The 26,621-nt window shown below is 41.3% G+C and overlaps 1 protein-coding gene across 4 annotated transcripts in view; it reads right to left on the bottom strand.

Annotated features, from left to right (window-relative positions):
• Nucleotides 1-26,621, bottom strand: part of OGDH (oxoglutarate dehydrogenase) — a 102,538-nt gene that overhangs the window by 13,072 nt on the left and 62,845 nt on the right. For all 4 annotated transcript variants that reach the window (XM_073622179.1, XM_073622177.1, XM_073622181.1 and 1 more), the window contains 14 exons: nucleotides 15,911-16,026; nucleotides 15,645-15,799; nucleotides 14,314-14,460; nucleotides 11,684-11,774; nucleotides 10,920-11,099; nucleotides 10,705-10,833; nucleotides 6,866-7,045; nucleotides 3,723-3,875; nucleotides 3,517-3,619; nucleotides 2,463-2,591; nucleotides 2,226-2,376; nucleotides 2,008-2,135; nucleotides 599-777; nucleotides 392-463 (listed from right to left, as the gene is read on the bottom strand). In XM_073622179.1, coding sequence (XP_073478280.1) covers nucleotides 392-463; nucleotides 599-777; nucleotides 2,008-2,135; nucleotides 2,226-2,376; nucleotides 2,463-2,591; nucleotides 3,517-3,619; nucleotides 3,723-3,875; nucleotides 6,866-7,045; nucleotides 10,705-10,833; nucleotides 10,920-11,099; nucleotides 11,684-11,774; nucleotides 14,314-14,460; nucleotides 15,645-15,799; nucleotides 15,911-16,026 — 1,913 coding nt within the window. The remainder of the gene's footprint in view (nucleotides 1-391; nucleotides 464-598; nucleotides 778-2,007; nucleotides 2,136-2,225; nucleotides 2,377-2,462; nucleotides 2,592-3,516; nucleotides 3,620-3,722; nucleotides 3,876-6,865; nucleotides 7,046-10,704; nucleotides 10,834-10,919; nucleotides 11,100-11,683; nucleotides 11,775-14,313; nucleotides 14,461-15,644; nucleotides 15,800-15,910; nucleotides 16,027-26,621) is intronic.

Here is a 26,621-nt window from a genome sequence, read left to right on the forward strand (position 1 = left end):
TTGAAGCTTCTATTTTCAGCAGTGTGGATCACACAGTAAAGTCTACTGCCTCACATCCTGCATACAGTAATTCTTAATCCTCTCCACTTCAAGCAGAAGCCATCAATCCCAATTCCCACCAGTGTAATACAGGAAGACCCCTTTGTTCACTTTTCATGCTTCCAAAATGTGTTTATAAGGACCCACTTCTTTATCTGCAGGAGAGTGCATAACCCATCATCTTTTTTCCTGCAATAGTAACACAGGAAGTGGCTTACTATCTTTCTCTTAACGCAGTAACACTCTTTTGCCTATATGCCAATGCACAAAACCCACCACACCATTATTACAATTCCCATTCCTCAAGAAATTTTAAAACAGATGCTGGACCAAGTTATTAACGACGACTTACAGGCCACACATCTGGATCATCATTGCACATCTGAAGGAATCGTTCAGGTCTAGCAGAGGAATGTTCTGGACCCTAAAACAGACACAAAGGAAGAAAATTCTTAATAAACACTGTAAAATCAATAGACAATATGCTCTGTAAAAAAACAAAAAACTCTAAAATGCTAAATCAATATTGACACCGCTTTGACAAGTATGTTGTTCTTACCATGCCCTCCATGCCATGTGGTAGCAGCAATACAATTCCGTTCTGTCGTACCCACTTGGCCTGTCCTGGGCAGATGAACTGATCGATGATACACTGAGCAGTGTTATGGAAGTCTCCGAATTGGGCTTCCCAAAGTACCAGTGCATTGGGGCTGGCCGTAGCGAAGCCAAGCTCAAAACCTAAGTGAAAGACCAGAAATGTGAGATCAAAGATCTAGATTTACCAACATACTGCTAAAGATATTCAGCCTTTACATACAAATACTGAACTTCATGATACCAGTTCTGTACAGATCCAACCCATTACTGGTTCCTGTGTATGCTTTCCAGATTCCTTACACAAGAATGTCTTAAACTACTTCTGTGCAGCCACTCAAAAAAAAGTTTAATGCTCGTTAGTACTACTACTAGGCTGACATTCATTGTACATTTTTTAACAGCCTGTCAATGAACAGTTGTTACCACCGCTAAAAAAGGGAAACTATAAAGGCTTTTTGTCATTTTACTTTTTTTTTTTTGTACTGGCCTGTGTATAATTAATTGAGATTCCATCTCCACTAGGAGTGTCCCTTCTCCCCCTTTTTTTTTTTTTTTTTTTTAAAACAACAACCTGGTTTATTATACAAAGCGGCCCTGAACCTCCTTTTAGCGTGTCCCCAATGACATTTCTGGCTCATCCTCTCTGGCAACTGCCCCCATAGGAAGCTGCTTTCTATGGGGGCACAAGTGCTGGCTCGCTCACTCCCGAGCTTCCCTGTTGGTGTCTACCCCCCTCCCTCTTCACTGGCTTGGGTTCACAGTAGCAGGAGCCAATGGTTTTCCGCTGCCTCAGCAAAGCTTTACAGACCAGGAAGTGAGGGGAGAGAACTGCAGACATACACATTGCTGGATCGAATGAGGGCTCAGGTAAGTGTTCACACTAGTCATGGTCATGTGATACAAACAAGATTGTGTGCTGTGGTGCCATTTATTAGGTATAGCACAGCAACGCAGCCACAGTGAAGTACGTAGATTGTGGTGCACATCAATAAATGCAGCAGGGCTGACATTTTTGTGCTTTCAAGTGTGCTACAGGGGGGGCAACACAATGGGCCCCAATGCACAAAACTGTATGTGTTTTGGTGAAGTGCATCCTGATGTAAATGGAACCTTAAAGATAACACTTTGGGTATGAAACTTTTTTTTTTTTTGTTCGTTTTAGTTTCTAATAGTTCTCTTTATATATCAAAATACAACCTATTTAATGGTTTGGTTTTCATCTCTGAAGTAGAGACAGTTGTTACACAAATTAGTTGACCTGTTAAACCTAGACCTAACAGGTAGCCCTTAGTGTATCTTTGCACAGATAAAAACTGCAAACCCAGTAGAATTAGTACAGTTTGATTGTAAACATCAGCCTCTCACACTCACCTAGCACTCCATATTCAGACAGCGAGCTGTTGCACACTGTATATGGGGCTTGGTTAGGCCACAAATAGTTCATGGGAATACACGTTCTCTTGTCTACATTTTGGTCATGTAAAACATGATGACGGTGGCTGTAGAAATGAAGAAAGAACAGAATTGAATAAATTATACTACAGCATTAGCCCCACTAAACTTTGAATATAATCACAGAGCCACAATACCTAAAAGTGCCTCTCTCTACATCTTGCCCACTGAGGCGGATATGAATGCCTTCTTTCAAGAGTGACCCAAATGCCATATACTCAGCCAGAGCCCAGTCAACAGTTCGGTTCTTCACCATCTCTCCTCGACCTTTCAAGATGCGGCTCAGACCTAATCAGGGGGAGATACCATTGGTGTTTACGCGATTACGAATGACTAAAGCTGAAAACAGTCAGATATATAAGAAAGGTCTTTACCTCCATGAATAGTAAAGTCCTCTACAGGGACTGAGCTAGCCACATTTCCGATGTGTGAGAGATCCTCCTCACTGAGACCAGTGGAGGGGCAGGACATGCTGCGTGGTTGACCATCCAGAGTAAAGAAACCTGCAAAGTGGTAGACAATAATGCAACGTCAATCCCACTATCAAACATGTTTCAACGATCAGTGTGTACCTAGGGGGAGCCAAGGATAGCTTGATTGCTAGTCCTAGCCAAAGTCTTCCTTGTGAAATGAAGCGATTACCATGCAACAAATGAAAACATTTGGGAAAACATTAGGAACACTCACATATATGAGAACTGCATAACTGGTCCAAGAGATGGGTGCAGTACTTTCACTGCAGTTGAAGCAATATGAGGGCCTAATGGTACATCAAAACAAAATGGTTCCAGCCATTACTGATAAGATATCTCCTCATCTACGGCTGACCATACAGAGGAGTCATGCATTATGCTGATCTTTTAGATTGATAACATTTACCAGCATTGCAATAAGCGCTTCCCTAAGGCCCCTTTCACACTGGGGCGGTAGGGGGCGTCAGCGGTAAAACAGCGCTATTTTTAGCGCTGTTTTACCGCGGTATTCGGCCGCTAGCGGTGCGGTTTTAACCCCCCGCTGGCGGCCGAAAAAGGGTTAAAACCCCTCGTATAGTGCGGCTATAGCCGCTGTATTACCGCGGTATAGCCGCGCTGTCCCATTGATTTCAATGGGCAGGAGCGGTTTAGGAGCGGTAAATACACGGCTCCTTCACCGCTCCAAAGATGCAGCTGACAGGAGATTTTTTCTTCTCCTGCCAGCGCACCGCTTCAGTGTGAAAGCCCTGGGGCTTTCACACTGAACAAACAGCAGAGGCTGTTTAGGGGCGGTTTGCAGGTGCTATTTTTAGCGCAATAACGCCTGCAAACCGCCCCAGTGTGAAAGGGGCCTAATAAAAATCATTTAAATAGAGTCGTTGGGTAGGTGGGGGGGAGGGGCTAACACTACTAGAGATATCAAAGGCTGAATGAAGAGTATGAACAAAGTCAATACCAGGCCATGGGGAATCCAACCAGTGCTTTATGTGAAGGATCTTTTCATCTTTGGAACGGTTTAAGGCCTCTTCACAGATCTTGTCATATTTTGCAATCTCCTCCTGTAAGACACAAGTTGTATTACATCTCTCTATTACACCTCTGAAATAACTATTTGCTCCTACTCTAAGGCAACTATTACCCTACATTCTAAGCAGACCATACCTCATACTCCAGCTGGTTGACTACGCCTTGCGATATCAGAGTCTCCGCATATTTTTGTAGTACAGTTTTCTGTTTTCGGATCTGCTTGTACATCAGTGGCTGTGTAAACATAGGCTCATCCATCTCATTGTGTCCATTCCTGCGGTAGCAGACCTACACATAGGAGGAAATAGTTGCGAGGGTGAGAAGTGCTATAAGCAAGCTCCGACACCTCAACCTGGTTAATAGGGCTAAGTGCCAGGAAACCTTTGTATTTAGTAGAAGAGGTATCCTAATGTTTTGTCAAGCACATCTTGGGAATGCTCAAAGAGTGGCAGAACATCTGGATAGCCAGTACTTATGTGCAGCTACTCCCAGAGGTCCCAGAACACAGAAAATACTTTTAAAAAAATACATTAAATGGGTTTACTTTGCGCTAAAGTATGATCAGTGTACAATAAAAGTTTCTATAATTCTTCAGCCATTTCCCAGAACAGAGAGCACAGGGCACAGAACAGAATAAAGCAAATGATATGCATAACAGTGCACACCTCACATTAACAAGATAAAACACACAATCATTAACACCATAATAACACCAATAATTCAAGACACAGAGCAAAGTCACCTTGTACAGTTGTGCTCATAAGTTTACATACCCTGGCAGAATTGACAATTTCTTGGCCGTTTTTCAGAGAATATGAATGATAACACAAAAAAAATTGTTTCACTCATGATTAGTGTTTGTCTGAAGCCATTTATTATCAATCAACTGTGTTTAATCTTTTGAAATCATAATGACAGCAGAAACTACCCAAATTACCCTGGCCAAAAGTTTACATACCCTGGAATTTTTGGCCTTGGTACAGACACAGAAGGTCGCACACACAGGTTAAAATGGCAATTAAAGGTTAATTTCCCACATTTGTGGCTTTTTAAATCATAATTAATGTCTGTGTATAAATAGTCAATGAGTTTGTTAGCTCTCACATGGATGCCCTAAGCAGGATAGACACTGAGCCATGAGAAGGCAGAAAAGCACACTCAAACCTGAAATAAGGTAATGAAATTTTTAAAGATGGAAAAGGATATAAAAAGATATCCAAAGCCTTGACTAAGCCAGTCAGTACTGTTTAATCACTTAAGAAGTGGAAAATTAGGGGCTTTTGATACCAAGCCAAGGTCAGGTAGACCAAGAAAGATTGCAGCCACAATCGGCGGAAAAATTGCTCAGGATACAAAGAAAACCCACAGGTAACCGCAGGAGAAATACAGGCTGCTCTCTAAAAAGACTTTGTGGTTGTTTTTAAGGAGCATAATTCAACGATACTTGAACAAAAAGAGCTGCATGGCTGAGCTGCCAGAAGGAAGCCTTTACTGTGCCACAAAAAAGCCAATGAGGCATGTCAAGGTGTTGTTGGCCATATTGCAACCAGGCTTTTTTGTGGAAATTGTACAGTAAGGCTTCTTTCTGGCAACTTGACCATGCAGCTCTTTCTTGTTAAGTATCATCGTATTGTGCTCCTTAAAAACAACCACACCATCTTTTTCCAGAGCAGCGTGCATTTCTCTTGAGGTTACCTGTTGTTTTTTCTTTGTATCCAGAACAGTTTGTGTGGCAGTTGTTGCTGAAATCTTTCTTGATCTACCTGATCTTGGCTTGGTATCAAGAGATCCCCAAATTTTCCACTTCTTATTAAGTGATTGAACAGTACTGACAGCCGTATTCAAGGCTTTGGATATCTTTTTATATCCTTTTCCATCTTTGTATAGTTTCATTACCTTGTTACGCAGGTTTTTTGACTGTTCTTTTCTTCCTCCTCATGGCTCAGTGTCTAGCCTACTTAGGGCATCCATGTAAGAGCTAACAAACTCATTGACTATTTATACACAGACATGAATTGTGATTTAAAAAGCCACAAATGTGGGAAATTAACCTTTAATTGCCATTTTAACCTGTGTGTGCCACCTTCTGTGTCTGTACCAAGGCCAAACATTCCAGGGTATGTAAACTTTTGATCAGGGTCATTTGGGTAGTTTCTGTCATTATGATTTAAAAAGAGTAAACACAGTTGATTGTTAATACATGGCTTCAGCCAAAACCTAACCATGAGTGAAAGAAATGTTTTTGTGTTATTCAAATTTTCTCTGATAAATGGCCAAGAAATCATAAATTCTGCCAGGGTATGTAAACTTATGAGCACAACTGTAGTGCTGAAATCAAGAGCACGGACTGTAAAACACAGGCCAGTGTTACTGCCACACTGCATACATGCCTATCTCATCATAGTTCATAAGTGTCTAGGGCAGAGGTCTCCAAACTTTCTAAACAAAGGGTTAGATTACTGTCCTTTAGACTTTAGGGGGGGACAGACTGTGGCCAGTGGGAGTAGAAAATGCCCCGACATCAGTGGAAGTAAGAATATTAAGTAGGAGGAGAAATACTGCACCATCATTGGTGCCAACGAAATGAATGGTGCCACATCATATGTGTCAGTGGGAGGAACAGTGTCCCATCATTTGGTGTCAGACTGAATTGTGCCCTATTGCTGGTATCAGTGGGAGGACTAGTACCCCATCATTGGTATCAGTGTAAGGAATAGTGTCCCACTATTGTTGTCAGTGGGAGGATAGATTTCCATTGTTGGTGTCAGCAGGGGAATCAAAGCATACAGGTACAGAAAACAAGGTCTTAAACAACATGCAGGGAAACGGTTTCCACGTTCAGAGATTCTTATTTTTATTGAGGCAGGCATCAAGGATAGCTACAGCACATTAGGCTAAATAATTGTTGGTGGTAATCTGATGTTCTTGAACACTATCTTGAAAAGACTTTGAAAGACAAGGGAGAATCAATAGGGCTCCCACTACTACAGGTTTTTGTTTTCCTGGAATGCCAGAGTACATAGGATAATGCTGTCTTCCAATCAATCCCTTTGCACTGTTCTAACTACCATACCATTTTCCTGTTCCACAAACATTCCTGACGGCCTCTTCCTCATGTTAACTTCTACACCAAAAAGAAAAGTAGTCAGTCAATGCTCACTGCCACTAAACAACAACTGCTCCAGTTTGGCTAACCACAGCACAAGTAGGATTGCACAGAATACTGGTTCTCATAATGGGGTTAGACCATTGCAGATGCATGTAAGATCTATACATACCAAGTCCACAACCACATCCTTGTGAAAGGTAGCCCTCCACTCTGCAGCCACGTTACACACATACACAACAGCCTCTGGATCATCTGCGTTGACATGGAAAATTGGAGCATTGACCACCCTAGCAACATCGGTAGGGTATGGAGAGGAGCGTGCCATTCGAGGATCAGTTGTGAAACCAATCTGAAAACATATGTATATTATTGAGTTAGGGATGAAATAGTACAACTGTATATAACATCACATACGTGATAACCTATAATTGTGGCCAACACCACAAAAGATGACTGGAAGTTAAAGAGGAAGTAAACCCTGATAGGTTTTACTTCCTCTTTTTTCCCCTGCAAAGTAAAAGCATTATGTGCCACTTACCTGCAATCGAAGCCCACGTTGTCCCCACTGGTGGGCGCATCCATCTTTGCCCCTCTTCCTTCCAGGGGCACGGACTCCGGCTCTGTGACTGGCCAGAGTCGCGTTACATCACTCCTGCGCATGCGCGCGGGAGCCATCAGCCACGGCACTTGCTAGTGAAGAAACGGCATGGAGGTCCGCGTGTTCACAACGCATGTGCCGGTGACGTCTGTGCAAGCGTATATGGTAAATATCTCCTAAACCTTGCAGGTTTGGGGGATATTTACAGTACTTGCAGGTAAGCCTTATTATAGGCTTACCTGTAGGTAAAAGTGGTGTAAAAGTGTATGCTATCACAAAATAGGATATTCCACGTGTCTAGGTTTACATGTACTTTTTCGTAAATGTAGCCTATTGTCTTTGTTTATGAGCTGTGATCCTGCCAGTCCCCCTTCTTTTCTGTTCTAAGCTGACCATATCAAAGACAGATGTAATCTGTCCTAGCATGGTAAGTTTGTGTCTATGCCTTCTATTTAGGAGCTACAGGACATCATACCCAAGCACAGCGTGCCTGCACTCCAGTGGTCGAACTGCTACAACTGAACATAACAAGGAGAAGACAGTGAAAGTCTCTGCCTTCTACATGGGAGATACAGGATGCCATTCCTATGTACGGCATGCCTATATTTCTGTGGTCAGATTTCTGCTGACATGCCTGTACAGACTGAGTGACAGTGGTTGGGGTATGTGATGTCGGCAGAAACTGGCAATCGTCACACAAGAAGTCTCCATCTCTTGCAGCCCAAAATGCAGCAGTGAATTACAGTCATGTGACCTTGTAAGTTCTGCCAAGCATGGGGGCTGTTCCCCCTGTAGGAAAGTACATTGAACATGCGTTGGTTTTTTTTAGAGGGAGAGTGGGAAGCTGGAAAAACAATGCATCCCATGATTTGTCCTAGCTTCCAGCCAGACTAGGGCTAAGGGCTGACAATAAGAACTTGCTTTTGCGGATGCAGCTACTAGCCTACGGGTATGGCATCTAAACTAAGCAAATTTTTCTAAGCTGCGCAGTGTTTAATTCTATTATACTGCTCACTCTGCACTTCTTGTGTACACCTCACTAATTTTCACAACAAATATGTGAGTGTGTGTGTCGATCTCCAACTAAAACACTAAATCCAAGAATAAAAAAAAATAAAAGTGATCAATGAATGAAAACCAAAATTATAGGCTGCTGTATTTAAAATTCCCTCATGACAAATATTAATAAATACAGGCTAACTCCAATATACAGCGCTGAAAAAACCCCACAGTGATACTTATCAAAAAAGTTATAAATATACAGTGGGTAACTAAGTATTGAACACGTCATCATTTTTCAAAGTAGATATATTTCTAAAGGTGCTATTGACATGAAATGTTCACATGTTGGTAACAACCCATACAAAGAAACCAAAATGGAATGACACAGGGAAAAAAGTATTGAACACATGAAGAAAGGGAGGTGCAAAAATGGAAAGCCAAGACACCAGCTGAAATCTATCAGTAATTAGAAAGCAATCCTGTCCCTTGTCAGTGCAAATTAATATCAACTGGTTCAGTCTCAACTGATGGCCTATAAAAAGGTGTCTTATTACCAAGGCATTATACAAGAAATATCTCATGATAGGTAAAAGCAAAGAGCTCTCTCAAGACCTTCGCAACCTTATTGTTGCAAAACATACTGATGGCATTGGTTACAGAAGGATTTCTAAACGTGTCCAGTGAGCACTGTTGGGGCTATGATCTGTAAGTGGAAAGAACATAATTTCACCATTAACCGGCCACGACCAGGTGCTCCTCCCAAGATTTTTGACAGAGAAGTGAAAAGAATTATCAGAAGAGTTGTCCAAGAACCAATGACCACTTTTGGAGAGCTTCAGAAAGACCTGGAATTAGCAGGTTCAATTGTTTCAAAGAAATAAGTAATGCACTAAACCCCCATGGCCTGTATGCACGCTCACCACGCAAAACTCCATTGCTGAAGAAAAAGCATGTTGAAGCTTGTTTAAAATTTGCTGCACAACATTTAGGACAAGCCTGTGAAAAACTGGGAGAATATAGTGTGGTCAAATTGGACAGAAATTGAACTCTTTGGATGCCATAATACACACCATGTTTTGAGGTCAAATAGCACTGCACATCATCCCAAAAACACCATACCAACAGTGAAGTTTGGAGGTGAGAACATCATGGTGTGGGGCTGTTTTTTAACATACGGTACTGGCAAACTTCATGCCATTGAAGGAAGGATGAATGGAAAAATGTACCAAGACATTCTTAATAAAAAAATCTGCTGCCATCTATCAGGATGATAATGATGAAACGAGGATGGACATTTCAGCAAGACAATGATCCTAAACACAAAGCCAAGGAAATTCTCAATTGCTTTCAAAGAAAGAAAATAAAGGGGTAGAATGGCCCAGCCAATTACCTGACTTGAATCAAATAGAAAATCTATGGAAAGAACTAAAGATCAGAGTTCATAGAGGAGGCCCACAGAACCTTCAAGATTTGAAGACTGTTTGTGTGGAAGAATGGGCAAAATAATTTTGTATGAAGTATTAAATAAATTTCAGTTAGCGTGTTCAATACTTTTTCCCGGTGTCATTTCATTTTATTACACATAATTTCTAAACGTACTGGTTTTGATTTCTTTGTATACATGGATTGTTACCAACATGTGGTGAAAAATTCAAGTCAATAGCACCTTTATATATAAATATATTTACCTAGAACAATACTTATTTTACTCGCTGTATTTCAAAACACAATAAGTTCCTAATACGCAAATGTGAAAAATAATAAACACATGTGTATATACCGTATGTGTGTGTGTGTATATATATATATATAGATATAGATAGAGATAGATAGATAGATAGATAGATAGATAGATAGATAGATAGATAGATAGATAGATAGATAGATAGATAGATAGATAGATAGATAGAATATGCAGTTCAAAATAAAAATCCAAACACAACAGATGTGAATAATAAATAAAGCACCAATTGCAGCCCACTTTCGCTTATATAGACATAGCCAATATTTATTGGCAGACTCTCTTAAGTATGGCAAACAAACATGAACTCCAAGGAAAAGCTCATCTTGCAACTGTCGGATCCTCCTTGTAGCACTTACATACACTTCAGATGAAATAGGTCATGCTCCCAAGAAGATTTCCAAATAAAACAAGAACATCCACATACTGTTGGGACAAGCACCCAATGTATGGTGCGTCCTAGCTAGAATAAGCTAGGGTCTTACAATTGGAGCTCTTTGGACAGGCTTTGGGGATGGAGCTCCTGGTCTAGAGGTATGGCATCTAAACTAAGCAGTGTTCGACTATGTTGTCAAGGGCCCCCCAGTAAGCTAATTTTACTCAAAAAGGTGTATACATACTGTATAACCCATGGTTAACAGTTTATAAGAAACCCAAAGATACACACCTGGTTGTTGACCACCACATGAACAGTGCCATGTGTTGTGTGAGATGGAAGGTCGCTCAAGTGGAAGGTCTCATACACAATTCCTTGTCCTGCAAAAGCAGCGTCACCATGTATCAGTAGAGGCATAACCTGCATTCATAGAAAAAGGAAACAAGTAAGCAAAACGTCTATAAGAAGATCAACACTCCTCATTGTATCTGGTCATTGCTCATCACCTTTTTTCCCTCTGTGTCTCCACAGTAGAACTGCTCAGCTTTGGTTTTGCCCTGGACAACAGGGTCTGCTGCTTCAAGATGGGAAGGATTAGCTACCAAAGACAGTGTGATGTTTCGATCAGTTACTCTGTTTATCCGCCTGTGGTACATTCCCAAGTGGTACTTCACATCTCCAGAACCCTACACATAATGGAAAAGAGTAAGGTGGACCTTGTTAATCTAACATTCCAGGAAACAAAAGTTTTTCACAATCCTCACTTGGACAATCACTCAATCTATAAACGATCAACTTTTTTTTCCCCCTATGAACATCCTTCATAAGAGGATAATTTTAACTTTATTGGAAAGGAAGCCTCATCCTTTGTGTGCCATGCAATTCAGTTTTTCTACTGATGACTGATTTCCCTAGCCAAGAAACCTCTTCTGTGCACCACGCAATTTACTTTGTTACTTGTGTCTGACCTAACTTCTGGGCTAAGGCCTGCTCAACCACCATCGCCATGTCCAATAAGGGTGCATCAGTGGCCAGTAAGGAAAATATCATTGGAAAAGAGACTGGCAAATACCTGATTTATTTCCAGATATCAGAACTCAGTAACAAAGTAAAACTTAATTAAAGGAGTACAGAAGAGTCTTAATTGTGTAACAAAGGTAAAGGAAGGCATCCACTAGTCTCTGCATTAAAGAAGTAATTTTACTTTTCAACTTGACAAAATGACAAATAGGTTCTCTTAAAAGCAGAAAAAAAAATCAGCAATACATACCTCATCTGCAGCTTCAAGTTTGGAGTCAAACTGACAGAAAATCTGTTCCAGCTCCTTCCTGATCACATTAGCCAAAACATTAAGACGACCTCTGTAAGACAGATAGAATATGTTACTATACTGCATTATACACCAATATAGATCTTCATGTTCATCCTATAGAGAAAAGAAAATCGGGAAGGGTAAACAGAATAAATTTAGGTCTTCTAGCTTAAGGACCACTATTGTGAAAAAAAGGAATTTTGACTTGCCTTTAAATTCTTTAGATTGGAGTACAGTACAGGCTGAGCATTCAAAGGTCCTGGGTTATTGGACCGTACCTTCAGGTGATTGGACACTGGAAAAGCTTTTGAGGATATCCCCCCTGGGTGCTTTCCCTAAAACCCTCACTCTGAGTACTCAGTTTTGTAGCAAGCAATGCAGAGTAACCCAGAAGTAGAAGGGAGGGTAGCATATGTCCTGTCCTCCAAGATATGGAATTATAGGTAAGTCAAAACTCAACTTCATTGTACAGTACAGGACCCGGATTCTCCTTTTCTCGGGTCCCTCTTTGGTGCCCCTGGCCCCTCCCTCCTGTTGAGTGCCCCCACAGTAAGCAGCTTGCAATGAGCTCTAGAGTGTTGATGGGGAGCTTGGCTTCCACAAATGATCATGTTTCCCTGGGCTGTGAGGAAATGGAACACTACTCCCTAGCCTGAAAGACTGCCATCTGTTATCACTTTCCATTGAGAGGGAAGGAAAGACATCCCCATTGTTAAGGCTGGGCTTAAGATCCACCAAGCTAGGGAATTTCTTGCTTGGCTGGACAGGAGGACTGGTAGGTCTAGCAAATTAACCTGCTTGTTTCAGGTCAAGATGTTGTGCTAGAGAGGTCGCAAATTAAAGTGGGTGAATGTATCACAGATCAGATCCAAGTATTTCAGTCCAAGTGAACACCGGAGAGCAGATTTTTGGAAGTTGGCCACCCAACATCTAAATCCCTGTGCATTTAGATGGCCACATCTAAATCCCTGTGCATCTCAATTGCCTTGTGGACATTGGCAGATAACTGGAATTGAGGTGAGTTCCTGAGTAAACGATTATTCAGATAACCTGTGACATAAATGCCCTTGGTTCTTAGAAGGGAAAGAAGAGGTGCTAGGACCTTTGTGAATAATCTGGGAGCAGAGGATAAACCAAAGGGCAATATGACAAACTGGAAATGATTGTCTAAGCGCAGAAAATGTAAAAGCATTATCACCATGTAATAGAGCCTGTCTTGTGGGGGTACTGGCACAACTACTCCCTGGAAAAGAGATAGTTCAGGCCATTTTGAAAATCTGACTGTCTTTGGTTGATTTCAGAGAAGAAAGGGGTGAGGTGGTTTTAACTCTATTTTGTACCCCTTTGATTAATAGACCAATTAAACATTAATGGGGTGGTCAACTACATGGCAAATGTGGTTTAATTCAGAAAAATGTAAAATAATGCATTTGGGTGCCAAAAATATGAATGCAATCTACTCACTAGGGGGAGAACCTCTGGGGGAATCTAGGATGTAAAAGGACCAGGGGGTCTTAGTAGATGACAGGCTCAGCAATGGCATGCAATGCCAAGCTGCTGCAAGCAAAGCCAACAGAATATTGGCATGCATTAAAAAGGGTATTAACTCCAGAGATAAAACGATAATTCTCCCACTCTACAAGACTCTGAGGTGGAGTGTTGCTTTTTCTGAGTCACCCTTTCACCTGGTTTTTACCATAGCTACAGGTAAGGATGATTCTCTGTGGGATACTTACGGAGTAGAGTGCTAGCAACTTGCAAAGTCTTTTAGGTGGAAGTGGGTGTGACACCTGACCTGAAAATAAGCTCTGATTGGTTGAGTTTGGCTCCACGTTTGAAAAATTTACCCTGTAAAGTGAATACATTCTAAACATAGCCCCTGTCTTTTTACAGTAATAGTCAGAGATAGAGAGTTAACCCGTCTTATCTGTCCACGATATTGGTCCCTATATAGGGTCTAGGCTTTATAGGTCATAATGGGCAAAGAAGTCTTCAGGGTCCAGGTTCCATAGGGATGGACCACATCCCTGTACCTGTAAAGCACCCTGCGGCTGACTACATGCAAGTGCAGAGGGATAAGCGTCCATGCAGGAGATCCAGTGCTTGAATCAATAGTACAGGCTGTCTGCAGGTTGTGGGGTCTGGGTACTACTCTGAAGGTTTTACTGAGCTTGCTTCTACTGTGGTATTAGACAGTGAAGAGTTGACTGAAGAAAATAAAATAATAAACTAGTTAAGCTAACAGTGATTTCACCCTAAGAAGATGTCCATCACCTTAGCATGCTAGCAAAAAAATGAGGACTTACAGAGTGGGGTAGGGTTATATTGAAGGCACCCAGGAGGCCGGTCTTCAAAAAGTTTGCCAGTGTCCAATCAATTAAAAAAGGTACAAGTCTATAACTCAAGGTCTATGAAAACTCACACTGTGTCCTATAATGTACATTAAGTTAGAACTGCAATTTGATAACTTCAGGTTGATCACACGCGTAATGGTAGTATTAGGTGTATACATTTGGAGAGGACAGATGGCATTACCAAATACAGTCAATTTTGAACATCTAGAACTCAGAAAAAACCTTCCCATGTACCTGTGTGGCATTCCCATGATGACATAATCAACACCATTCCCACTGGACTTATCAATGATGGTCTTCAAAGCAGGAATCAGCACTTCGCAACCCTCCAATCCAAAACGCTTCTCAGAAGACCACTTACGATGAAGGAACTCTTCAAATCTGTAATAAAATCAATAGTATTAATAGGCGAGGCCACAGAGATGATAATTAGCTGGAAACAAAGTAAGAACAGGTGCTCATGGAGCACTCTTATTATCATGTCTATGTTATACACATGTATTTGACACATTACACAGCTGTCCAATCCATCCTAAAAATACCAGATCGAAAAGCTGTCTTCTCCTGTCTAAGAAGGATTTGGCTTTCACACTAGCTTTATAGATTTTATGTGCATTACTTCATTACTTACTTGGCAACTTTGTTGTAGACTTTTTTTAATTTTTGTTAAAACTGACTTATGCCCCGTACACACGATCCGAATATCGTATAACCGTTCTCGCTTAACAGTCGCAAGTAGAAATTGAATAGCTAAATAAAGTCACGAAAATTCTTGTACGACACAATAAAAAAAATCGGAAGTGATGTCACGTGTTGTAATGTATTTGTATTGTATTTTCGGACGACAACTATACTGACTAAACGAAAATCATATGATCTGGAATCGTACGAGGAAAATTTTCGGGTATGTCCGATCTAATAATATCTGATGAACGGTCGTGATTGGCTGTCGAAAGTAGTGTACACACGATCCGAATATCGTAGGATTCTTCCTCGGACGACCGTTTTCGTACGATATTCGGATCGTGTGTACGGGCCATAAGGGTGGTCTGAACAGGTCAATCCAACCCCTAATCCAGTGTCTGTGCTAGGATTGGCCCTTTCAGGGCTACCTTAGGAATATGAAAAAAATTTGGAATGTGACACATTCATCATGTGTCTTTGGTGCCAGTGAATATGGCAAGAAGGTCTCTCTGGCTTTTAAGACAAGCAAGTCCTGTCACTAACCTGCATATATTTCCACTGAGAATTATCTACAGGAGTGCATGTCACTGAATTTCAGCACCCTAAACTTTGAACTCTCCAAACGAGCAACAACCATACTGAGGAAATCCCTCATAACATTTCTGGACATCAGTAAGGACCCCCGTGTTACAGCCAAATTGCTTCCTCATCAAGAGAGGAAGAAAACAGCACCATTTTGGATTTGGACTTGTTCTACAAAAAAGGAACTTCAGGTGCATGTGTTGATGCGTCAAAGGACTCTACCTGGCTTTTGGGTGGGAGACGGGGGAAAATAAGTGTGTATTTAGGATTAAGGTCCACTTTAAAATTGGCCAACATACCTAGTAGATCTAACCAGTCTGGCTAGCATTGTACGTTTCTCCTCACTGGTGAACTGCATGATTCCTGGTGTCTCAAACTTTTCACGTATCCACTGACATTGTTCCAAATCATTGATAAACATGAACTCTACTCCTATGTGTTGACAATAGGAAGTCTGCAGAAACAAGGTAGATAAGGCCAGGAAAAGTATACTGCTTTTTCAGTTCGACAAGACCGTATATATTCAGGTGCATAAACTCAGTACGAGTTTCTCTTCTCTTCTTACCTCCAGCCTTTTGATGATTTCTCGTAGGGGCAGTGCTGTCTCATTGCCTCCAATAAAAGTAGTGGTTGGTAGATGGAAGACTTTGTCTAGGTCTGATTCCTCCAGCCCATAAAACCCTACGGGGGCAGCGATCAAAGACAGACAGATGGAGGCAGCGTTACAGGAGGAGCAACACAATGCAGCCAGTCATGCAGAGGGTTCAATGGTGTTAACAACCATGTGGCATATTCAATACGAAGGAGGGAAAGATGACAGGACAGGAGCAAAGGACAGTGATATGGCCAGCACAAAACAGGACACAGAAAATGGGCACGTCACAAGGAAAAGTCATCATGGTGTACATGAAGCAGGGTTATTAAGTGATTACCATTATTTTGGCACATGAAACATTAAAAGAGAATTTGTAAGATATGGTGCAGAGGACAGTAAAAGAATGGGAAGCAGATGGGGATACAAGCAGAATGGCGGGTAGTGGAGCGGGGTAGAAAAAAGGCATTAGTCTACAACTGACCTGAAAATACATTTTTTTCCTCAGTACAGTTTATCAATTATAAATAGGACCCACAGCAGTACAAATAACTCAATATCATAAATAAAGTACCACCCATACACACACAAAACCTCAACATTAAAAACGATTAACATGACTCTTAAGCGACTTTGAAGAAGAAGGCTGGAGAAATCCCAGAAGCAAGGAAGTCAAGTGCTGCAACTGGCATCTAATACATGCTGGAGCTATTTTTACTGTGAACATCTACTTCAATGTCTGTGACTGTGTCAGTTTGGGTTTTGAGGGTGCAGTTGTCTTGCATAAGATAAGAGAGTAGCCAGCCGAGACTCTAGATAGAGCAATATTACACCTATTTAAAGTATTAGATGGCTTCTGGAATCTACAGCCTATCCACCCACACATGGAAGAGCATAACCCCAAGTGACGTTATGCTCTCAGATGCAATTAGCTACATATGTGAAAAAAATCAGCTCACAATTCAGTTGAGCTCAAATATGCTTGCCGAAATTACTGTATATATCTTTATCTGTAAATTTCTTTAATGTTATTCCACAAACATCTGCTCACATTTTAGATTTACAGGTTAAACAGTGACAAATAGATGCCTAATTCCACATCCTAATATATTTTACATTTTAGTTGTAATACTGAGGTTTTATTTCTACTTGTTTACATAATCATTAGTTCTAAGCTAAGGAATGGCAACAACAGACGGTTCGAATTTCGGCTGGTTCAGCAGGAACTAGCTGAGATTTAAACTGTGCATGGGCAGGCTGAATGTACCAAACTGATCGATTGATCGAGCTGGGAACAACCAGCCTGCCGAATATTACTTGGGATTATTGCTAGCGGCTGAGAGCACTGACTGGGCCGTCCCGGTCAGAACACAATAGAACAGCAGGGGAGATCACTGTACTAACATCTGATAGTTAGTACAGTGGATCCCACCTGAGCTGTAGTAGTAGTGTGTACTAGGGCTTTAGGCTGACAACAGACACTAGCTTAAGTCCTGAAAGCTCCATACAACTCTCTAAGGCTCGATTCACACCTATGCATGTTGCTTTTGGGCGTTTTTGGAGGTTTTTTTTTCATGCTTGCCACGTTTTTGAGCAGCGTTTTTGCGGCGTTTTTGCCGCGATTTGCGTTTTGCGGTTTTTTTTTTACAGTTTTTTTTACAGTCTAAAAAAAAATTTTTTAAAAAATTAAAAAAAAAAAAAAAAAAACGGCAAAAACGCATCAAAAACGGTGCACTTGCGTTTTTGATGCTTGTCCATTGAATTCTATTACATGCAAAACGCTGCATTTTGCATGAAAAAAAGTCCCTGACCCTTTCCAAAAATGCAGAGAAACAAAAAGGCATTGATGTGAACATGTTCCATAGGAACCCATGTTAAAAAATTCCCGTGCATTTCTGCAAAATGCAAAATGCATCAAAAAACGCGCTAGTGTGAATGGAGCCTAACATGACTCCTGCAATTCCATCTAGCAATACCTAAGCATAGAGGCCGTTTTAAGCACTTTACTGATTCCCCTCTCATGTCACCACTCAGTAACAATACCTAAATCCCAGCTGTAAAAAGCAACTTAAAGTGGTTGTAAACCCTTAAATATACCCACTGAAGTGACCAGCCTCAGGTGATACACAAGAGATTAAAACAAATCCTACTACATAAGTTGTACCTGTTTATGTGCAGTCCTCCCTCCTCTACACCTCTTCAAAGTACACAATTTCTGTGCTTCCAGAAGGCAGGGGGCTGGGATCTGATGTCACACACTGCACAGCACAGAGCAGGGAGCAGAGTGTAATCTGAAACCTGAGTGTAGGGAAAGGACTCTACACAGTCTCATAGGGAAATATGCACAGCTGAGGCTGTCAATTACCTGCTGTGTGCTGGAGGGGGTGTAAGACTGTCTACCGGGATTGAATGTTGTCAGTATAGACTAGGGGTCTGCAACCTCGGCACTCCGGCTGTGGTGAAACTACAAATTACATCATATCTCTGCCTCTGGGAGTGATGCCTGTGGCTGTCAGTCTTGCAATCCCTCATGGGATTTGTAGTTCTAGAACAGCTGGAGAGCTGTGATTGCCCACCCCTGGCTTAGACTGTCAGAAGTGACTCATGCAGATACAGAGGAATGAGAGAGCAGACAGAAATCACACTAGGTGCTTTGGATAGAGACAAGCACACACTACAGAAGGATATGCTTTGTTCATTTTTCATTTCAAAGGTTTAAAACCACTTTAACTTACTTTTCCTTCCCCCATCCCTCTCCACATTGACTGTAATAATTTATTCTACTGGCTGACCTCAGTCAACACTAAAAAAAAAAAAAAAAAGGTTCTAGCTAATCCAGAAAGAAAGATGCTGTCACTTTAATGAGAACACAATATGGTACAGCAAATGTGGAGCACTCAATATAGAGGGATGAAGTCTTACATAGAAATGGATAGACAAATGGTTCTTAATTCAAAGATGCTTCATTTTATTGTTGCAAACATGATCACAATAATCAAATAACACTTTTTTGAATAAGGAACCATTCATTTCTATATAAAGCTGGATACACACCAAATTTTTTTTTGGCGTTCAACCAGCGAGCTGAATGAAAATAACACAGAGATTCCTGCATTCCTGCAAGCAATGGGGATGCAGAGATCTCCATTTCCTGTTAGAATACTTTTATCAAGGCCTCACCGGCTGATTGAATGCTGGTTTTTCCAGCAGGACTAGTCTAATGATCGGCTTCTGTTGAACAGAGAGGGCAACACACTTATTGAAATTTGTATGGTTCTTGCTGAACCAGACGATTTTGATCTGTGTGTACCCAGCTTAACACTTCGCCCCTCTTGCGTGGAATACAGCACTCACCATTTGTTGCACTATATTTTGCTTTTCGCTGTATGCAAGGCCCCTTTGGTGCATGACATGTTGTGCATGTGAATGACTGTAAAATTGGATTTTACTTTCAAAAGTCTGATTTCCAGGTCTGAGTTTTCACAGCTGCTATCTAGGGATTGCTTGCAAGCTGTCACAGGAGAGGGAGCTTACAACAGCCTCTATGCACAGTTACCTAATGCCCTGTACACACGGTCGGACATTGATCGGACATTCCAACAACAAAATCCATGGATTTTTTCCGACGGATGTTGGCTCAAACTTGTCTTGCATACACACGGTCACACAAAGTTGTCGGAAAATCGGATCGTTCTGAACGCGGTGGCGTAAAACACGTACGTCGGGACTATAAACGGGGCAGTAGCCAATAGCTTTCGTCTCTTAATTTATTCTGAGCATGCGTGGCACTTTGTGCGTCGGATTTGTGTACACACGATCGGAATTTCCGACAACAGATTTTGTTGTCGGAAAATTTTATAGCAAGCTCTCAAACTTTGTGTGTCGGAAATTCCTATGGAAAATGTGTGATGGAGCCTACACACGGTCGGAATTTCCGACAACAAGGTCCTATCACACATCGGAAAATCGGACCATGTGTACAGGGCATTAGACTGGATAACAAGAAGAACAGATAGCACCTGAATCAACATAAGAAAAGAAACGGTTGGTCAGATCATTGTCACATGTTTGACCACTATTTAAAATCTCTGCTCTACTTCAGTGTTCCTCTGAAGAAAACACCTCTTCTGGTGTCTATGCAAAGATGTCAAAAGACCATTGCCATCATTATAGATGTACAGCCAGCAGCTTCTCATTCAAAGATGCAAGCCTACGCCTTAGCCCATGTGTTCGTTTAGGTTGGCTTAATCACCACAGTGATATCTTGTTCTGTAAGACTGTTTCCAATAACACTGATTACACCGGAGAGTTTTAATCAATGGGATGCGTGAACATCTCATCTGTCCCTTAACACTTCAAATTATTCTGCTTACATGAACTTCAAGCAATTAATTTGCAGCAGCACTGGAGAGCCGGTTAATCACTGATTAAGAGTGTTTTAGCCAGTCATACCTGAGAGAACATTTTTCCTCTCTTGCCTAAACCTCTTTCAATTACTAAATATGAAGTATAGAAAATCGTGAAAACAAATTTGCATGTTACATAAAATGAATGCAAAGTAGATTTTTACTGTTGCAAAGAAATCTAAGTCACTATGTAAACTATAAACATGCTGAGTGTACACATTTTTGTATTTAAAGGCTTTAATAGAGATTAATTAACATGGGTGTAGAGGCCCATACAGTATGCAGGAGCTTTTTTTTATGCTTTCGGAACAGCGTGCAGTCAACAAATGTTAGTCAATGAAAGTGCAGCAGCTGTATGGACATTGACAGGTATGCAGGTGCACAGCCCTGAATGCAGACATTGTGCATTCAGGGCCGTACACCTGTCTGTCCACACCTATCAAAACTTGGATGTCTGTACAACCACTGCTCCTTCATCGAGTAACATAGGCTGCTGTCAATGTATTTCTAATGACACCCCAAATGCAGACTGCAAATGCAGTGCATGTGCCTGCACCAGATGTCATGGTACCCTGCAGTACCATGAGATTTGGTGCAGTGCATTTTTAAAAAGTAATGCATGCATTACTTTTTGTGCAATCCAGTGCAATTTCAGTTCTTTCAAACGAATGGGCTGAAAATTGCACCACACTGAGTTACACAGGAATGCGAACTGCGTTTCTTTGCGATTCAGGTGTGAACTGGCTTTTAAAAAGTGACTGTGAACACTGATGTAAGGTGGGGGGGGGGGGGGGGGCTGGGTTGTTAAAGGGGGGTTGTGATGTGAAGAGGGGTTGAGGACACTGATCTAAAGAAGGGACTATGATGTGAAGGGGAAGCTGAGGACATTGATGTAAACAGGGGACTATGATGTGAAGGGGAAGCTGAGGACATTGATGTAAAAAGGGGACTATGATGTAAAGGGGGGGCTGTGATATGTTATAGCACAAACATAAGACTTGGACCTCCGAAAGAAAACTTTACTGACTGGACCCCCATGAAATTTTAATTCAAGACTCTTCAGCCCTGTTTCACACTTGTGCGGTGCGAATTGAAGCTCAGGTTTCACTGGTGAGATAAAAATCTCCTGTTCAAAGGATTCATTGCGTTTTTGCTCAGGATTAGAGAGCAGGGAGAGGGGGAGGGAGGAGGGGGGGAGAGGGGGAGGTGTAGTGAGGAGAAGTAGAAATTCCTTGTTCAGAACGCAATGCATCTGCGAATCAGATGCGTTCCCATAGGCGATAATAGGCTTGTAGTTCGCACCGCAATGCCCAAAAAACGCACACGTTTTTTGTGCAATGCGCAGTGCGAATGCAACGCACATATGTGAACCAGATGCATTCATATGAATGTATTTTAAAATGTCCTGCGAATTAGATGCGGTGTAAGCCGCATCTAATTCGCATAGGTGTGAACCCGGGCTCAATGTAGAATCAAAAACTTCCCAGCTTTTGTATAAAATGAACATAGGCTTTTACCATTCTTTGTTTTTATATTTTGAGAGATGAAGTGGAAAGCTTCTCTGCATATGGATTTTATTGGCTTGGACTTCCAACATTCAGAACGTCACTGACCAGCTGTATTAATAGAATTGTAGAGCAGATTCTAAGCTACCACTGCTAAGAACTGCTCTGCTTCCCTCAGTGAAGAAACACAAAAATGGGTTTTTGAAAATGCGCAATGTGGAAAAAAAAAAAAAAAAACCTTAAGTAGCTCAGAGCAGTTGAAGCCATGGAGCTGCTGCAAGGAAGCACTACTGAACGGTTGATCAGTGATGGTTTGAAGCGGGCCAGCAGCAAAACGGTGTGTGTAGACTACATTTAGACTGCATCACTAAAAATTAGAAATCCCTAAAATGAATACATGGGCATAGTTTAAACTTGGAAGTGCTGGCAACAATTTTTTAGCAAGCATTTAAAATGGTTAGAAAGCCTAAACATTTTTTTTTTTTACCTTAATGCATTCCTTGAATTTTGTGCGTTGGAATTATCTACACACGATTTTGAATTTTGTGGTCCGAAAATTTGAGAACCAGCTCTCAAATTTTTGTTGTCGGAAATTCCGACAACAAATGTCCGATGGAGCCTACACAGGGTCGGAATTTCCGACAACCATCTCACATCGAACATTTGTTGTCTGAAATTCCAACCGTGTGTATGCGGCAATAGGATGGATTTGTGTCTTTTTCCAACCTCACCTACTATGTAAGGTTCGGGGCCACTCTGCAATTCCATTGCACAGAGCAGGTACGTATAAACCTGTTTATTATTATTTTTTACAAAAAACAAAAACAAAACGTTATTTAGCACCACCAGACTATGGGTTGCTTGAAGCTTGTTAAATGCTTGTAATAGATTGCTGAGGTTATTCACACTTGCATTTATCTGCAAACATAGGTTCATTGTTATGTAACCTGTGTCTGGCTTGGCAAGTTACTGTATGTGCGTTCATTTACATTCTAAACCATGCATGACACCTTATTTCATATATGGTGCCATAAAGTACAGTATAGGTCAGCTTTATTTCATACAGCACAGCAAGGAACCCCATTTGATGATTTGCAGCAAATTTTTCATGTGTATCAGTTAATCTGTACAAGTTACTCTGTATTAGATTAGAGTTCATCTATAGCAGTGGTCTTCAAACTGTGGCTTAGGGGCCAGATGCAGCCGTTTGCTTGCCTTCATCCGTCCCTTAGTGCACTATTCCTCCCACTGATACGAGACACTGTTCTGCCAACTGACATCAACATGTTACACCATTTCTCCTACTGACACCAACAGTGGGGCATTATTCCTCCCAATGATACCATTACCAACAATGGGGCATTATTCCTCCCAATGATACCATTACCAACAATGGGGCAGTGTTCCCTCCCCTAGTACCAAATGTGGCAATGTTTACTCCCACTGATGCCAGGGAAATGTCCATTCCTGCTGGTCACATTCTGGCCCCCCTAAAGTGAGGACAAAAAACTGTCCCTTAGTATAGAAAGATTGCAGACCACTGATCTATAGCATCATATGATAAGCTAAATCATTAACATGTTCATATATTGTGCAGGCCTCTCTTCTATGTAGAACGTTAGCACCACCATATTGAAACTGTGTAAGGATAACACATCACAACTGCAACCTTTGAAATAAGTGCAGAATGCCAACAACTGTGCATTAAATGTATGAATAAGAGCTGTAATTAAGGCTGTGCTACTCCTTATCTAGATAAGGAAAGAATGTATTCAGTAAGGCTATCTACAGACATAAGACAGCGATCACTAGAGTTGTGGCCGAAAGATCATTTATAAAGGCAGTAACTGTCTGATTATGTTTAGACGGAAAGACAGAAGTGTCAAAGAAACCCTCCAGATGCACACTTAAATCATTTGTATTAATATTCAATTAACTTGCATGAGATTATTCTGAGGCATCTGAAATTGCTTTTATTTTTAATCACTGTCTTATACCAATGGATAGCTTTGGCAGATAAGCTGCAAATGAGATAACTAAGAAAACCATCTGAAGAAGTCAACTGGCAGGCTCCACATACATGAGTGTCAAGTAGCTAAAGCATGGTACATGGTACATCCATCTTGACAATTTAGTACCGCAGAGCTGCACTATGGCTAGCTGTCAACAATAGACAGGTATAGTACGTGTCAAGATCTTCATGCCTGTGTACACAGAAACTTGTACAGTGAACCTATTAAACAACCAAAGCTTGGTCATAGGAAGATTGCTCACATGGATTTATTTCACATACACTCTGTGCGCATATAAGGCTGGTCATCTGTTACAGGAAAGCAGTTATCTTTAGTTAACGTTTGTCTGGAATTCCACTTTAACATCTCCTAAAAATGCTCCCGACATGTTATTGTCGCCATTTTTTTATATATTGACTATGATGACAGATCCTTTTTGTACTCAAATTAGCTACTTTATATTTTCATTGTTACCTAAAATCTTAATGAAAAAAGATTGATACAGAAAAATGCACCTATTCTGACTAACCTGTCCAAGAAAGATCTGTATACTTACCTATTTTCAGCCTGCTTCAGTCCAGTCTCATGATCTCCCCTGTGTCAGCCAGTGCCTGCTACAGCGGAGATAAGAGAGCGCTTGACAGCAGCTAGTAATGCCTGGGAGTGGAGACATACCTCATAGGCCCCTATGGCCCATCCATTGTCAGTGATCCCTCCTCAACCCCCGGAAGCAGCCGCTGACTGACGCAGGGGAGTCTGATCGAGTTACAGGCCCAGAGTGGGTACAAAAAAAAAGGTAAAGTATACAGGACTTTCTTATACAGGTAAGTCAAAATAAGTGTTGGAGGAGGGAGAAGCATTATTAAAAGTAGATTTTGACCAAAATTCTACTTTAAACACATTATCTAGAAATTACAGTTACTCTACAGACCCATTCACATCTGGTAATTTGGGATCACGGGTGGAAATACTGCGATTCTGCTTGAGATTCCAAATTGCAATGCTGGCAAAATGCAGCATGCATGCTCAGGTACTATTCACTTTTAATGGCACCTAAACGAGGTGCAGTTTTGCTGTGATAAATAATGCTGCAATCACGGCTAATCCCATCACGTGAAGCTTGTCACCCATAAGGAGCAGGAGCTTTGTGCAATACAGTTTTAAGATGACAATTGCTGCAAAACCACACTGCACTTAGGTGCCATTGAAAATGAATGATACCCGCACATGCATGCTGAGGTTTGCCAGTATTGCATTGCGATTTAGAATCAGGAGCAGAATCGCAGTGATTCCACCTGTGATTCTAAATGGTTGATACAAAATGTATTTTTTTTTCAAAGTTTTTCTATTAATGAGACCTTGCCACCAAACCATTTCAGCAATAATCTTCCCATAGGACTATATGTGCAGGCTGTCACTTTAAACAAGCTGCTAGTAGACTTCAGTAGGTATAATCACTACTTGAAACTTGCTTAAAGGGGTTGTAAACCCTCATGTTTTTTCACTTCAAAGCATCCTTTGCATTAAGGTGAAAAAACACCTGGCAGTGACCGGTCCCCCAGCCCCCCATTTTACTTATTTGAGCCCCGAATTTAGACGCGCTCTCCCTCCCTCCCCGGGGTCCCGGCTCTTGATTGGATAGATTGATAGCAGCGCAGCCATTGGCTCCTGCTGCTGTCAATTAAATCGCGGGCGCCGGGGCCAAATCCGGCATTCACGTCTATGGACACAAATGCTGGACTCGGGAGTGCACCCGCATGGTAACCCCCCCGGGAGAGCACTTCTCCTAGGGGGTTATCTGATGCGGGGAGGAGCCGCAAGAGCTGCCGGGGGACCCCAGAAGTAAAGGATCGGGGCCACACTGTGCAAAACCAGCTGCACAGTGGAGATAATTATCACGTTTGTTATTTAAAAAAAATAAAAAACAAGCCTTTACAATCACTTTAAAGAGACTGTCAACATATCATTTTTTTTCAACAAAAATATTTATATAAGATTAGATGATGTTTACCTGTAAAAGCTTCCTTGTGTAGACATCCAAAAGTCCTGAGATTGGATGTGATGTCAGCAGCCCCAGCAGACTCAGCGCTGTCACTCAAAAGACAATCTATCACATTCCCCTTCACTTCTCCCCCAGCTGCTACAGGAGGGTGGAGTAGCTGGGCCAGCACGGTTATCAGATACTCCCAGAGTAAGAGAGGGCTCTGAAGTATGAGCTAGACAACTGACATTTCTGGATTGTCAATTCCTTAGCAAGTTTAGAGGTAAACTGAAGTCAATTAATCGCTTATGGAAAGGGAAAACACTGCAAGTAGGCAGGTAAAGTACTTGATTTTTCTGGGCTTTAACTCGCGTTTTTTTAAGTTGGTGACAGGGTCTCATTAAGATTTCCACTACATGCAATACAAATGATTCAACATAAAAATGACCAGTCTTTAGTATATACAGTTCTTTGTAAGAAATTATTTTTGAAATAATAGTGTTAATAGCTTCATTTTTATCAATTAACAAAATGGAAAGTAAATGAACAGAAGAGAAATCCAAATCAAGTCAATATTTGGTGTGACCACACTTTGCCTTCAAAACACCATAAATTCTTTTAGGTACACTTGCACACAATTTTTGAAGGAACTCGGCAGGTAGGTTGTACCAAACATCTTGGAGAACTAACCACAGATCTTCTGTGGATGTGAGCTGCCTGAAATCCTTTTGTCTCTGTAATCCCAGACAGATTTGATGATGTTGGGATCAAGGCTCTGTG

Source organism: Aquarana catesbeiana, linkage group LG03 (genome assembly GCF_042186555.1).
Source record: "Aquarana catesbeiana isolate 2022-GZ linkage group LG03, ASM4218655v1, whole genome shotgun sequence".
Lineage (NCBI taxonomy): Eukaryota > Metazoa > Chordata > Amphibia > Anura > Ranidae > Aquarana > Aquarana catesbeiana.